This window comes from Nerophis ophidion, linkage group LG02 (assembly GCF_033978795.1).
Source record: "Nerophis ophidion isolate RoL-2023_Sa linkage group LG02, RoL_Noph_v1.0, whole genome shotgun sequence".
Taxonomy (NCBI): domain Eukaryota; kingdom Metazoa; phylum Chordata; class Actinopteri; order Syngnathiformes; family Syngnathidae; genus Nerophis; species Nerophis ophidion.
Genome location: NC_084612.1, coordinates 84,886,754 through 84,903,518, shown reverse-complemented (window position 1 = coordinate 84,903,518; position 16,765 = coordinate 84,886,754). Strand labels below are relative to the sequence as shown.

General features: G+C 38.5%; 2 protein-coding genes across 2 annotated transcripts in view; one reads left to right on the top strand and one right to left on the bottom strand.

Annotated features, from left to right (window-relative positions):
- Positions 1-1,143: 1,143 nt before the first annotated feature.
- cep89 (centrosomal protein 89) overlaps positions 1,144-16,765 on the bottom strand; it is a 124,833-nt gene continuing 109,211 nt past the window's right edge. The window contains exons 16-17 of the mRNA XM_061892622.1: positions 7,308-7,456; positions 1,144-2,338 (exon numbers count right to left, since the gene is read on the bottom strand). Coding sequence (XP_061748606.1) covers positions 2,149-2,338; positions 7,308-7,456 — 339 coding nt within the window. The 3' untranslated portion in view covers positions 1,144-2,148. The remainder of the gene's footprint in view (positions 2,339-7,307; positions 7,457-16,765) is intronic.
- Positions 7,326-16,765, top strand: part of zgc:165481 (uncharacterized protein LOC100073327 homolog) — a 38,526-nt gene continuing 29,086 nt past the window's right edge. The window contains exon 1 of the mRNA XM_061892631.1: positions 7,326-7,630. Coding sequence (XP_061748615.1) covers positions 7,576-7,630 — 55 coding nt within the window. The 5' untranslated portion in view covers positions 7,326-7,575. The remainder of the gene's footprint in view (positions 7,631-16,765) is intronic.

Here is a 16,765-nt window from a genome sequence, read left to right as displayed (position 1 = left end):
ATTTTAATTGATCTCAACTCTGTACACTGCTGCTGGAATTTTAATTTTCCTGAAGGAATCAATAAATGATAAATGGGTTGTACTTGTATAGCGCTTTTCTACCTTCAAGGTACTCAAAGCGCTTTGACACTACTTCCACATTTACCCATTCACACACACATTCACACACTGATGGAGGGAGCTGCCATGCAAGGCGCCAACCAGCACCCATCAGGAGCAAGGGTGAAGTGTCTTGCTCAGGACACAACGGACCTGACGAGGTTGGTACTAGGTGGGAATTGAACCAGGGACCCTCGGGTTGCGCACGGCCACTCTTCCACTGCGCCACGCCGTCCCCAATAAAGTACTATCTATCTATTACACCATTTATCATTATTACTTTTTGAACAACGTAAATAACAAAATCCCACTAATATTATTGTGTATTTAAAAGGGCTCCACCCACTAAAGTGTTGAAATATGTCTTGTTTGCCCTTTCAACACCAGATCTACTTCAAGTCTATCCATCTTTTATAAGTTTTAATATTTTTTTTTGTCCATTTATGTCTTTTACAGTCTACATGTGCTTTGTGGACTTGGAGAAGGCATTGGACCGTGTCCCTCGGGAAGTCCTGTGGGGAGTGCTCAGAGAGTATGGGGTGTGGGACTGTCTTATTGTGGCGGTCCACTTCCTGTATGATCGGTGCCAGAACTTGGTCCGCATTGCCGGCAGTAAGTGGAACACATTTCCAGTGAGGGTTGGACTCCGCCAAGGCTGTCCTTTGTCACCGATTCTGTTCAGAACTTTTATGGACAGAACTTCTAGGCGCAGTCAAGGCGTTGAGGGGTTCCGGTTTGGTGACCGCAGGATTAGGTCTCTGCTTTTTGCAGATGATGTGGTCCTGATGGCTTCATCTGACCGGGATCTTCAGCTCTCGCTGGATCGGTTCGCAGCCGAGTGTAAGGCGACCGTAATGAGAATCAGCACCTCCAAGTCCGAGTCCATGGTTCTCGCCCGGAAAAGGGTGGAATGCCATCTCCGGGTTGGGGAGGAGACCCTGCCCCAAGTGGAGGAGTTCAAGTACCTAGGAGTCTTGTTCACGAGTGAGGGAAGAGTGGATGGTGAGATCGACAGGCGGATCGGTGCGGCGTCTTCAGTAATGCGGACGTTGTACCGATCCGTTGTGGTGAAGAAGGAGCTGAGCCGGAAGGCAAAGCTCTCAATTTACCGGTCGATCTACGTTCCCATCCTCACCTATGGTCATGAGCTTTGGGTTATGACCGAAAGGACAAGATCACGGGTACAAGCGGCCCAAATGAGTTTGGGTCTCTCCCTTAGAGATAGGGTGAGAAGCTCAGTCATCCGGGAGGAACTCAAAGTAAAGCCGCTGCTCCTCCACATGGAGAGGAGCCAGATGAGGTGGTTCGGGCATCTGGTCAGGATGCCACCCGAACGCCTCTCTAGGGAGGTGTTTAGGGCACGTCCAACCGGTAGGAGTCCACGGGGAAGACCCAGGACACGTTGGGAAGACTATGTCTCCCGGCTGGCCTGGGAACGCCTCGGGATCCCCCGGGAAGAGCTAGACCAAGTGGCTGGGGAGAGGGAAGTCTTGGCTTCCCTGCTTAGGTTGTTGCCCCCGCGACCCGACCTCGGATAAGCGGAAGAAGATGGACGGATGGATGGATTATGTCTTTTACGTTCCTTTCTTAAGTGGCAAACACAAAAAAATAAGCAATATTTTCCACCCAAAAATTTCAAAGTGTAATATTTGATATGAATTAATTGGAGCCTTCAATAGGTCAATAATTCATAACCACACTGATTTTGATTCATTATTATTTTTTGAGCGATGACAGTTAAAAAATATTGTCACAGTACACGTTTGCTCTTTTATTCCACTTTAAGTGCTATTTTTCACGAGTTTGACAGTAGTTCTAGAATGTGCTGTTAAATCATTAGCTGGACACCAAAGGTCACCTGAGCAGGCACAATTTAACTACAAATCCTCCTTTGACACATGTAAACACTTCAGAATATGTCAGCAAATAAGAGTTTCGTGGCTGCAGGTTTGACCCCAAGAACAGATGAAATCTTCTTAAACGTAAAGGTTGACCTCAGAGTGAGGATGAAAATAGAAAAGTTGCCTGAGGGATGCAAGAGGACTTCCTCTAGGTGTAGACGTCCAGGTGGTCCCAGGACTTGTGGGCTGCTCCCAGAGGCCGGTCGGGGGAGGCGGGGTCAGCACGGCCCCACTCAAGGAGGTCTCCTATGGGCCTGGAGTCCCACAGAATGTCCTTGATGTGCTGGTTCTCCCTGGTAGCCGCCTGCCACACCACCTCCAGCTCCTCCTCCACCGCCCTGAAGAGGAGAGAAGATGCAGTCACTTCATTAGGTACAAACCCAGTTTCCATATGAGTTGGGAAATGGTGTTAGATGTAAATATAAACAGAATACAATGATTTGCAAATCCTTTTCAAGCCATATTCAGTTGAATATGCTACAAAGACAACATATTTGATGTTCAAACTCATTAACATTTTCTTTTTTGTGCAAATAATCATTAACTTTAGAATTTGATGCCAGCAACACGTGACAAAGAAGTTGGGAGAGGTGGCAATAAATACTGATAAAGTTGAGGAATGCTCATCAAACACTTATTTGGAACATCCCACAGGTGTGCAGGCTAATTGGGAACAGGTGGGTGCCATGATTGGCTATAAAAACAGCTTCCCAAAAAATGCACAAGAAAGGATGGGGCGAGGTACACCCCTTTGTCCACAACTGTGTGAGCAAATAGTCAAACAGTTTAAGAACAACCTTTCTCAAAGTGACATTGCAAGACATTTAGGGATTTCAACATCTACGCTCCATAAAATCATCAAAAGGTTCAGAGAATCTGGAGAAATCACTCCACGTAAGCGGCATGGCCGGAAACCAACATTGAATGACCGTGACCTTCCATCCCTCAGACGGCGCTGTATCAAAAACCCACATCAATCTCGAAAGGATATCACCACATGGGCTCAGGAACACTTCAGAAAACTACTGTCACTAAATACAGTTCGTCTATACATCTGTAAGTGCAAGTTAAAGCTCTACTATGCAAAGCGAAAGCCATTTATCAACAACATCCAGAAACACCGCCAGCTTCTCTGGGCCCGAGATCATCTAAGATGGACTGATGCAAAGTGGAAAAGTGTTCTGTGGTCTGACGAGTCCACATTTAAAATTGGTTTTGGAATAATTAGACATCATGTCATCCGGACCAAAGGGGATGCCAACCATCCAGACTGTTATCGACGCAAAGTGTAAAAGCCAGCATGTGTGATGGTATGGGGGTGCATTAGTGCCCAAGGCATGGGTAACTTACACATCTGTGAAGGCACCATTAAGGCTGACAGGTACATACAGGTTTTGGAACAACATATGCTGCCATCTAAGCGCCGCCTTTTACATGGACGCCCCTGCTTATTTCAGCAAGACAGTGCCAAGCCACATTCAGCACGTGTTACAACAGTGTGGCTTCGTAAAAAATAGAGTGCAGGTACTTTACTGGCCCGCCTGCAGTCCAGACCTGTCTTCCATGGAAAATGTGTGGCACATTATGAAGCGTAAAATAGGAAAGCGGAGACCCCGGACTGTTGAAGGACTGAAGCTCTACATAAAACAAGAATAGGAAAGAATTCCACTTTCAAAGCTTCAACAATTAGTCTCCTCAGTTCCCAAACGTTTATTGAGTGTTGTTAAAAGAAAAGGTGATGTAACACAGTGGTGAACATGCCCTTTCCCAACTACTTTGGCACGTGTTGCAGCCATGAAACTCTTAATTATTATTTGCAAAAAACATAAAGTTTATGAGTTTGAACATCAAATATGTTGTCTTTGTAGCATATTCAACTGAATATGGCTTGAAAAGGATTTGAAAATCATTGTATTCTGTTTATATTTACATCTAACACAATTTCCCAACTCATATGGAAACGGGGTTTGTACAAATTCGACAGCTTTTTGCTCAACAAAAATGTTTGGCTGACACGTGTCGGTTTTATGACTTTGCACACGTACAAGTACGTACTTTCAATAAAAAAGAAGAACATGAAGAAGCACTGCTGGGCATTGCTTTATCACAAAATACAACAAAGTAGCAATGATGATCACACACACACACACACACACACACACACACACACACACACACACACACACACACACACACACACACACACACACACACACACACACACAGGAGGTGTGGTGAAAGGATGACTGTGTGAAAGGAAATATAATCACCATGTCACACATGTCCAACATCACTATTGTGAAGGATGACTGTGTGAAAGGAAATAGAATCACCATGTCACACATGTCCAACATCACTATTGTGAAGGATGACTGTGTGAAATTAAACAGAATCACCATGTCACACATGTCCTACATCACTATTGTGAAGGATGACTGTGTGAAAGGGAATAGAATCACCATGTCACACATGTCCTACATCACTATTGTGAAGGATGACTGTGTGAAAGGGAATAGAATCACCATGTCACACATGTCCTACATCACTATTGTGAAGGATGACTGTGTGAAAGGGAATAGAATCACCATGTCACACATGTCCTACATCACTATTGTGAAGGATGACTGTGTGAAAGGGAATAGAATCACCATGTCACACATGTCCTACATCACCATTGTGAAGGATGACTGTGTGAAAGGGAATAGAATCACCATGTCACACATGTCCTACATCACTATTGTGAAGGATGACTGTGTGAAAGGGAATAGAATCACCATGTCACACATGTCCTACATCACTATTGTGAAGGATGACTGTGTGAAAGGGAATAGAATCACCATGTCACACATGTCCAACATCACTATTGTGAAGGATGACTGTGTGAAAGGGAATAGAATCACCATGTCACTCATGTCCTACATCACTATTGTGAAGGAAGACTGTGTGAAAGGAAATAGAATCACCATGTCACACATGTCCAACATCACTATTGTGAAGGATGACTGTGTGAAAGGAAATAGAATCACCATGTCACACATGTCCAACATCACTATTGTGAAGGATGACTGTGTGAAAGGAAATAGAATCACCATGTCACACATGTCCTACATCACTATTGTGAAGGATGACTGTGTGAAAGGGAATATAATCACCATGTCACACATGTCCTACATCACTATTGTGAAGGATGACTGTGTGAAAGGGAATAGAATCACCATGTCACACATGTCCTACATCACTATTGTGAAGGATGACTGTGTGAAAGGAAATAGAATCACCATGTCACACATGTCCTACATCACTATTGTGAAGGATGACTGTGTGAAAGGGAATATAATCACCATGTCACACATGTCCTACATCACTATTGTGAAGGATGACTGTGTGAAAGGGAATAGAATCACCATGTCACACATGTCCTACATCACTATTGTGAAGGATGACTGTGTGAAAGGGAATAGAATCACCATGTCACACATGTCCAACATCACTATTGTGAAGGATGACTGTGTGAAAGGAAATAGAATCACCATGTCACACATGTCCTACATCACTATTGTGAAGGATGACTGTGTGAAAGGGAATATAATCACCATGTCACACATGTCCTACATCACTATTGTGAAGGATGACTGTGTGAAAGGGAATAGAATCACCATGTCACACATGTCCTACATCACTATTGTGAAGGATGACTGTGTGAAAGGGAATAGAATCACCATGTCACACATGTCTTACATCACTATTGTGAAGGATGACTGTGTGAAAGGGAATAGAATCACCATGTCACACATGTCTTACATCACTATTGTGAAGGATGACTGTGTGAAAGGGAATAGAATCACCATGTCACACATGTCCTACATCACTATTGTGAATAATGACCGTGTGAAAGGAAATAGAATCACCATGTCACACATGTCCTACATCACTATTGTGAAGGATGACTGTGTGAAAGGGAATAGAATCACCATGTCACTCATGTCCTACATCACTATTGTGAAGGATGACTGTGTGAAAGGGAATAGAATCACCATGTCACACATGTCCTACATCACTATTGTGAAGGATGACTGTGTGAAAGGGAATAGAATCACCATGTCACACATGTCCTACATCACTATTGTGAAGGATGACTGTGTGAAAGGGAATATAATCACCATGTCACTCATGTCCTACATCACTATTGTGAATAATGACTGTGTGAAAGGGAATATAATCACCATGTCACACATGTCCTACATCACTATTGTGAAAGATGACTGTGTGAAAGGGAATATAATCACCATGTCACACATGTCCTACATCACTATTGTGAAGGATGACTGTGTGAAAGGGAATATAATCACCATGTCACACATGTCCAACATCACTATTGTGAAGGATGACTGTGTGAAAGGGAATAGAATCACCATGTCACTCATGTCCTACATCACTATTGTGAAGGAAGACTGTGTGAAAGGAAATAGAATCACCATGTCACACATGTCCAACATCACTATTGTGAATAATGACTGTGTGAAAGGGAATATAATCACCATGTCACACATGTCCTACATCACTATTGTGAATAATGACTGTGTGAAAGGGAATAGAATCACCATGTCACTCATGTCCTACATCACTATTGTGAATAATGACTGTGTGAAAGGGAATAGAATCACCATGTCACTCATGTCCTACATCACTATTGTGAATAATGACTGTGTGAAAGGGAATAGAATCACCATGTCACACATGTCCTACATCACTATTGTGAAGGATGACTGTGTGAAAGGGAATAGAATCATCATGTCACTCATGTCCTACATCACTATTGTGAAGGATGACTGTGTGAAAGGGAATAGAATCACCATGTCACACATGTCCTACATCACTATTGTGAAGGATGACTGTGTGAAATGGAATAGAATCACCATGTCACACATGTCCTACATCACTATTGTGAAGGATGACTGTGTGAAAGGGAATAGAATCACCATGTCACACACGTCCGACATCACTATTGTGAAGGATGACTGTGTGAAAGGAAATAGAATCACCATGTCACACATGTCCTACATCACTATTGTGAAGGATGACTGTGTGAAAGGGAATATAATCACCATGTCACACATGTCCTACATCACTATTGTGAAGGATGACTGTGTGAAAGGGAATAGAATCACCATGTCACACATGTCCTCCATCATCTGGCTGTAATGTGCCAGTGCTGTGTGAAAGGGGCTGGTGATAAATGTGTGTGTCTGACACCAACAACTGCAGCACTTCCTCCTCCCTCACATCTTGGTGCTCTCCTCCTCCTACCGTTTGGACTGCAGCAGCCTCTCCTCCGCCTGCCGCCTCTCTGCCAGCAGACTCTGCAGGTGCACCACCTCCCTGTGGTAGGACGCCGCCTTGCCCTCCGCCGCCTCCTCCAGCGCCGCCAGTCGGCTGGACGCCTGCTTGCGGTACACCTGCGCACGCACACACACACACACACACACACACACACACACACACACACACACACACACACACACGCGGAGTCAGGGACATGCGAAGTGGAGCGTGGTCATGAAGGAGGCAGACGGCCATGGAGGACGGCGCAGCATCAGCGGAGGACGGCGGGGCGCAGGAAGCGGGACGAGGTGAGCGGCGTGAACGATTTTTGCTGACTGTGCGCATCAACAGATGTTTACCAGTGAACTTTACTGCTTCCAGGTCTGATATTTAGAGTATGTGCTCCTTCCTTTGCATCCTGTTGCACTTTTTGTGTCCACACTGTGTGGAAGACATTGCTCCTTTTTTGTTTAGGCATTCTAGCTCGTAAAATATGGCAAGCACGAGGCGGCTAACCGTTTTGAAGTTCTATCGTTAGTTTTTCTACCTGAGCTGCTTTTACCGCGTCAACCCCGGAGGGTCCTGAAGTCCTTTGGCCCCCGGCCTTTAGCCTTTACCGAGTATTAGACCAAAGAGCCAGGGTGAGGCGGCATGTAGCCAATATGGCCGCCACCTGTGGAACAACCTGCCAGAGAGCCTCAGGACTGCAGGGACCCTTGACACTTTTAAACAGGCTAAAGACAAACTATTTTAATCAGGACCATCTGTTTTTTTATTACTTTATTGTTTTGCTTTCTGTCTGGTTAATTGGCAACACTAAATGGTCCCTAGTGTGTGAATGTTGTCCGTCTATCTGTGTTGGCCCTGCCATGAGGTGGCGACTTGTCCAGGGTGTACCCTGCCTTCCGCCCGATTGTAGCTGAGATAGGCGCCAGCGCCCCCCGCAACCCCGAAAGGGAATAAGCGGTAGAAAATGGATGGATGGATGGACTACTATTATTATCTATGTTATATTTTATTAGCGTATTGATACAATATTTATATATTTTCTTGAAACATATTTTTATCATGTTTTGAACTATTTATTGTGTTGTTTTCTGTCTTAATTATCAATATTACTACTATAATTCTCAATATGTTATGTTTTTATTAACGTATGAATGTAATATTTATATTTTATTATGACATATTTTATCCTGTTTCATCTTATTTATTGTGCTGTTTTCTTTCTTAATTATCAACATTTACACTCTTATTCTCTATATGTTACGTTTTTATTAATGTTTTAATGTTATATTTATATTTTATTTTGACATATTTTATCATATGTTTTATAATACAACCCCCGTTTCCGTATGAGTTGGGAAATTGTGTTAGATGTAAATATAAACAGAATACAATGATTTGCAAATCCTTTTAAAGCCATATTCAGTTGAATATGCTACAAAGACAACATATTTGATGTTCAAACTCATTAAGTGAAGTGAAGTGAATTATATTTATATAGCGCTTTTCTCTAGTGACTCAAAGCGCTTTACATAGTGACACCCAATATCTAAGTTACATTTAAACCAGTGTGGGTGGCACTGGGAGCAGGTGGGTAAAGTGTCTTGCCCAAGGGCACAACAGCAGTGACTAGGACGGCGGAAGTGGGAATCGAACCTGCAACCCTCAAGTTGCTGGCACGGCCACTCTACCAACCGAGCTATACCGCCCCAACATGTTTTGTGTGCGCAAACTTTAGAATTTGATGCCAGCAACACGTGACAAAGAAGTTGGGAAAGGTGGCAATAAATACTGATAAAGTTGAGGAATGCTCATCAAACACTTATTGGAAACATCCCACAGGTGTGCAGGCTAATTGGGAACAGGTGGGTGCCATGATTGGCTATAAAAACAGCTTCCCAAAAAATGCTCAGTCTTTCACAAGAAAGGATGGGGCGAGGTACACCCCTTTGTCCACAACTGTGTGAGCAAATAGTCAAACAGTTTAAGAACAACCTTTCTCAAAGTGACATTGCAAGAAATTTAGGGATTTCAACATCTACGCTCCATAATATCATCAAAAGGTTCAGAGAATCTGGAGAAATCACTCCACGTAAGCGGCATGGCCAGAAACCAACATTGAATGACCGTGACCTTCCATCCCTCAGACGGCACTGTATCAAAAACCCACATTAATCTCTAAAGGATATCACCACATGGGCTCAGGAACACTTCAGAAAACCACTGTCACTAAATACAGTTGGTCGCTACATCTGTAAGTGCAAGTTAAAGCTCTACTATGCGAAGCGAAAGTCATTCATCAACAACATCCAGAAACGCCGCCGGCTTCTCATCAGTCCATCATCTAAGATGGACTGATGCAAAGTGGAAAAGTGTTCTGTGGTCTGACGAGTCCACATTTCAAATTGTTTTTGGAAATATTCGACATGGTGTCATCCGGACCAAAGGGGAAGCGAACCATCCAGACTGTTATCGACGCAAAGTGTAAAAGCCAGCATGTGTGATGGTATGGGGGTGCATTAGTGCCCAAGGCATGGGTAACTTACACATCTGTGAAGGCACCATTAATGCTGAAAGGTACATACAGGTTTTGGAACAACATAGGCTGCCATCTAAGCGCCATCTTTTTCATGGACGCCCCTGCTTATTTCAGCAAGACAATGCCAAGCCACATTCAGCACGTGTTACAACAGTGTGGCTTCGTAGTAAAAGAGTGCAGGTACTTTCCTGGCCCGCCTGCAGTCCAGACCTGTCTCCCATGGAAAATGTGTGGTGCATTATGAAGCGTAAAATAGGACAGCGGAGACCCCGGACTGTTGAAGGACTGAAGCTCTACATATAACAAGAATGGGAAAGAATTCCACTTCCAAAGCTTCAACAATTAGTTTCCTCAGTTCCCAAACGTTTATTGAGTGTTGTTAAAAGAAAAGGTGATGTAACACAGGGGTGAACATGCCCTTTCCCAACTACTTTGGCACATGTTGCAGCCATGAAACTCTAAGTTAATTATTATTTGTAAAAAAAAAAAAAAAAAAAAGTTTATGAGTTTGAACATCAAATATGTTGTCTTTGTAGCATATTCAACTGAATATGGCTTGAAAAGGATTTGCAAATCATTGTATTCTGTTTATATTGACATCTAACACCATTTCCCAACTCATACGGAAACGGGGTTTGTATTTATTGTGTTGTTTTCTTTCTTAATTATCAATACTACTATTATTCTCTACATGTTACGTTTTTATTTACATATTAATGTAATATTTATATTTTATTTTGACATATTTTAATCTTGTTTTGTACTATTTGCTGTGTTGTTTTTTGTCTTAATTACCAATATTTCCACTATTATTCTCTACATGTTACCTTTTTATTAACGTATTAATGTAATATCTATATTTTATTTTGACATATTTTATCGTATGTTTTGTACTATTTATTGTGTTGTTTTCTTTCTTAATTATCAACATTTAAACTATTATCTATCTGTTACATTTTTATTAATGTATTTATGTAATATTTATATCTTTTTTTACATATATTTATCATATGTGTGATATTTATTGTGTTTGCTGTCTCAGGTATCAATATTACTACTATTATTCCCTATATGTTATGTTTTTATTTACATATTAATGTAATATTTATATTTTATTTTGACATATTTTAATCTTGTTTTGTACTATTAGTTGTGTTGTTTTCTGTCTTAATTATCAATATTACTACTATTATTCTCTACATGTTACCTTTTTATTAACGTATTAATGTAATATTTATATTTTATTTTGACATATTTTATCGTATGTTTTGTACTATTTATTGTGTTGTTTTCTTTCTTAATTATCAACATTATAAACTATTATTATCTATATGATACGTTTTTGCTAATGTATTTATTTAATATTTATATATTTTTTTACATATATTTTATCATATGTTTTATATAATTTATTGTGTTTGCTGTCTTAATTATCAATATTACTACTATTATTCCCTACATGTTACGTTTTTATTTACATATTAATGTAATATTTATATTTTATCTTGACATATTTCAATCTTGTTTTGTACTATTTGCTGTGTTGTTTTTTGTCTTAATTATCAATATTTCCACTATTATTCTCTACATGTTACCTTTTTATTAACGTATTAATGTAATATTTATATTTTATTTTGACAAATTTTATCGTATGTTTTGTACTATTTATTGTGTTGTTTTCTTTCCTAATTATCAACATTTAAACTATTATCTATCTGTTACGTTTTTATTAATGTATTTATGTAATATTTATATCTTTATTTACATATATTTTATCATATGCTTTATACTATTTGTGTTTGCTGTCTTAATTATCAATATTACTAATACTATTCCCTATAAGTTACATTTTTATTTACATATTAATGTAATATTTATATTATATTTTGACATATTTTAATCTTTTTTTGTACTATTTATTGTGTTGTTTTCTTTCTTAACTATCAACATTTAAACTATTATTATCTATATGTTACGTTTTTATTAATGTATTTATGTAATATTTATATCTTTTTTTACATATATTTTATCATATGTTTTATATTTATTGTGTTTGCTGTCTTAATTATCAATATTACTACTATTATTCCCTATAAGTTACGTTGTTATTTACATATTAATGTAATATTCATATTTCATTTGGACATATTTTAATCTTGTTTTGTACTATTTATGGTGTTGTTTTCTGTCTTAATTATCAATATTTCCACTCTTATTCTCTATATGTAACGTTTTTAATTGACGTATTAGTTTTATTTTGACATATATTTGACTGTACTTTGATTTGATTTGACTATTCCGCCCTAAAACGCTCAAAAAAAGCATAAAAAAAGTCTATTCACATGTCGTGACTTGAACACTATTGTTATTATAAGTGCTAACGTAGAGGAACTACTTTTAGCGGTGCCGTGAACACAGAACGCTAACTATCTTATGCTGCTACTTTGACATATAGAGCTGCTGCATTGCCTCTGAGTTGGTGAAAGTTATTTCTCGATTATAAAACACGCCTCTCTCCTGGATAGTAGAAGGTTGTGGACTTAAACCCACAAGTTGGTCAACTTTGACATACAACTTTGACCTGGAGATGGCAAGAAAGACATGAAAAGACGCTCGTAATTGAACGTTTTGTGAGGGTTATGATGAATTGTTGATGTAAAGGAGAAGATAGAAACATCCCATCAGTTTTTATCCCAGTGAGAGCAGACAGTGTACAGTAAGCGATTGTTTTATTGTGTGTGTATATCTTGTTTAGCACTTAGCAATACTGCTACATGATGCTTAGTGTTTGATTAAGGCTGCATCTGTTTAGCACGTAGCTTCTAAAACTTGTATGTCATCCTCCTTATATTCAGGCTCAGAAATAGAAATTTTTGGATCATCTTTTGTCCCAAAGTAGTCTTTGTTGTCTCTCATCATGTCTGCCATGATTAGTAGTCTTCTTGTTGTTGAAGGGAAAGCGAATGTTGTGATGAGTTTGTGAAAATAATACGCCGCAAATTATCAAAATATGTAAATATTACTACTTGACATATATACTTACATCATGTATATATTACATGTTATTATGAATGTTACTACATGACATATATACTTCCATAATGTATATAATACATGTTATTATGAATGGTATGAGATACTACATATATACTTACATTTGTATATATTACATGTTATTATGAATGTTACTAGATACTACATATATACTTACATCATGTATATATTACATGTTATTATGAATGTTCTACATGACATATATACTTACATCATGTATATATTACATGTTATTATGAATGTTACTAGATACCACATATATACTTACATCATATATATATTACGTTATTATGAATGTTCTACATGACATATATACTTACATCATGTATATATTACATGTTATTATGAATGTTACTAGATACTACATATATACTTACATCATGTATATATTACATGTTATTATGAATGTTACTACATGACATATATACTTCCATAATGTATATAATACATGTTATTATGAATGGTATGAGATACTACATATATACTTACATCATGTATATATTACATGTTATTATGAATGTTACTACATGACATATATACTTACATCATGTATATAATACATGTTATTATGAATGGTATGAGATACTACATATATACTTACATCATGTATATATTAAATGTTATTATGAATGTTACTACATGACATACATACTTACATCATGTATATATTACATGTTATTATGAATGTTACTAGATACTACATATATACTTACATCATGTATATAATACATGTTATTATGAATGTTACTAGATACTACATATATACTTACATCATGTATATATTACATGTTATTATGAATGTTTCTACACGACATATATACTTACATCATATATATATGACAGGTTATTATGAATGTTACTAGATACTACATATATACTTACGTCATGTATATATCACATGTTATTATGAATGTTACTAGATACTACATATATACGTACATCATGTATATATTACATGTTATGAATGTTACTACATGACATATATACTTACATCATGTTTATATTACATGTTATTATGAATGTTACTACATGACATATACTTACATCATGTATATAATACATGTTATTATGAATGTTACTAGATACTACATATATACTTACATCATGTATATATTACATGTTATTATGAATGTTACTAGATACTACATATATACTTACATCATGTATATATTACATGTTATTATGAATGTTACTAGATACTACATATATACTTACATCATGTATATAATACATGTTATTATGAATGTTACTAGATACTACATATATACTTACATCATGTATACATCACATGTTATTATGAATAACATATATACTTACATCACGTATATACAACCTTAATAGATTTTAGATCGATGTATAGGCGGAATTGAGCAACTACAGTTACCCCCGTTGTTAGCTGACTTTTGCTAACATTTATTTACAATTTAGAATGCATAAAAAACCCAAATACGTGTTTTACATAAGAATTGTGAATGATGGAAAATTCTAAAAAAGTGCAGTTCACTTCCAGCTATGTTTCTCCCCCCTGAGAGAGGCTACCTAACACAAGATAATTGCCTGCCTGATGGGAGAAAATGTCAGAATAATTCCTCACCACAATGATTCTTCTCGCTTGAGAAGGTTTCATGCAGCCAGAGGACATGGTGTCCATTAAGATCTCTATTGTTTGTCTTCCGGACAACACGCATTGATGGCAGAGGTAAAAATACAAACCCTGTTTCCATACGAGTTGGGAAATTGTGTTAGATGTAAATATAAACAGAATACAATGATTTGCAAATGCTTTTCAAGCCATATTCAGTTGAATATGCTACAAAGACAACATATTTCATGTTCAAACTCAAACTTTTTTTTTGCAAATAATCATTAACTTTAGAATTTGATGCCAGCAACACGTGACAAAAAAGTTGGGAAAGGAAGCAATAAAAACTGATAAAGTTGAGGAATGCTCATCAAACACTTATTTGGAACATCCCACAGGTGTGCAGGCTAATTGGGAACAGGTGGGTGCCATGATTGGCTATAAAAACAGCTTCCCAAAAAATGCTCAGTCTTTCACAAGAAAGGATGGGGCGAGGTACACCCCTTTGTCCACAACTGTGTGAGCAAATAGTCAAACAGTTTAAGAACAACCTTTCTCAAAGTGCAATTGCAAGAAATTTAGGGATTTCAACATCTACGCTCCATAATATCATCAAAAGGTTCAGAGAATCTGGAGAAATCACTCCACGTAAGCGGCATGGCCGGAAACCAACATTGAATGACTGTGACCTTCCATCCCTCTGACGGCACTGTATCAAAAACCCACATCAATCTCGAAAGGATATCACCACACGGGCTCAGGAACACTTCAGAAATCCACTGTCACTAAATACAATTTGTCGCTACATCTGTAAGTGCAAGTTAAAGCTCTATTATGCAAAGCGAAAGCCATTTATCAACAACATCCAGAAACGCCGCCGGCTTCTCTGGGCCTGAGATAATCTAAGATGGACTGATGCAAAGTGGAAAAGTGTTTTGTGGTCTGGTGAGTCCATATTTCAAATTGTTTTTGGAAATATTCGACATTGTGTCATCCGGACTGTTGTCGACACAAAGTTGAAAAGCCAGCATGTGTGATGGTATGGGGGTGCATTAGTGCCCAAGGCATGGGTAACTTACACATCTGTGAAGGCACCATTAATGCTGAAAGGTACATACAGGTTGTGGAACAACATATGCTGCCATCTAAGCGCCGTCTTTTTCATGGACGCCCCTGCTTATTTCAGCAAAACAATGCCAAGCCACATTCAGCACGTGTTACAATAGCGTGGCTTCGTAAAAAAAATAGTATGAGTACTTTCCTGGTCCGCCTGCAGTCCAGACCTGTCTCCCATGGAAAATGTGTGAAGCGTAAAATAGGACAGCGGAGACACCGGACTGTTGAAGGACTGAAGCTCTACATAAAACAAGAATGGGAAAGAATTCCACTTTCAAAGCTTCAACAATTAGTTTCCTCAGTTCCCAAACGTTCATTGAGTGTTGTTAAAAGAAAAGGTGATGTAACACAGTGGTGAACATGCCCTTTCCCAACTACTTTGGCACATGTTGCAGCCATGAAACTCTAAGTTAATTATTATTTGTAAAAAAAAAAAAAAAAGTTATTGAGTTTGAACATTAAATATGTTGTTTTTGTAGCATATTCAACTGAATATGGCTTGAAAAGGATTTGCAAATCATTGTATTCTGTTTATATTTACATCTAACACAATTTCCCAACTCATATGGAAACGGGGTTTGTAATAAATAAAACTAGTCCGACAGGAAACTCAAGAATAGAAATGGTCTGTTTCAGGGTCAAACTGGGGCCTTGAGGAAAACTATGCTGCATTACCTGCCCAGTAGGGTTGGGGTGATGATATCCACACCAAGGGTTGGTATCAGTATCGGACACTTCTTTTTCATAGTTTTGGTTATTTTCACAAATATCTGTGTTTTTTTTGTTCTTTACTGAAATACATGTTATGCTTTTTACTAACTCAGGGAATAAGGAGACAGCAGAGGGACTTTAATGATAGCCAACAGTAGTTGGGTATCATTAAAGTCGTTATTTAAGGAACTTTCGTTATTTAAGGAACTATGTCATTAAGGGAACACTTGTTTTATTTATTTTGTGATTATTGCCTGAATTAGCGAGTACCGACATGTTCCCAGGATGCAGAGAACCGACTAAGCGGCGTGCAAGTAAACATATTTAATGTGCAGATTCAAAAGTAAAGGAAAGGCAGGAGCAGCAGGGGCGTGCTCTGAAGCACGAGGAGGCTACGCGGAATGGCGACAAAACAATGAAAGCAATGCTGGAACG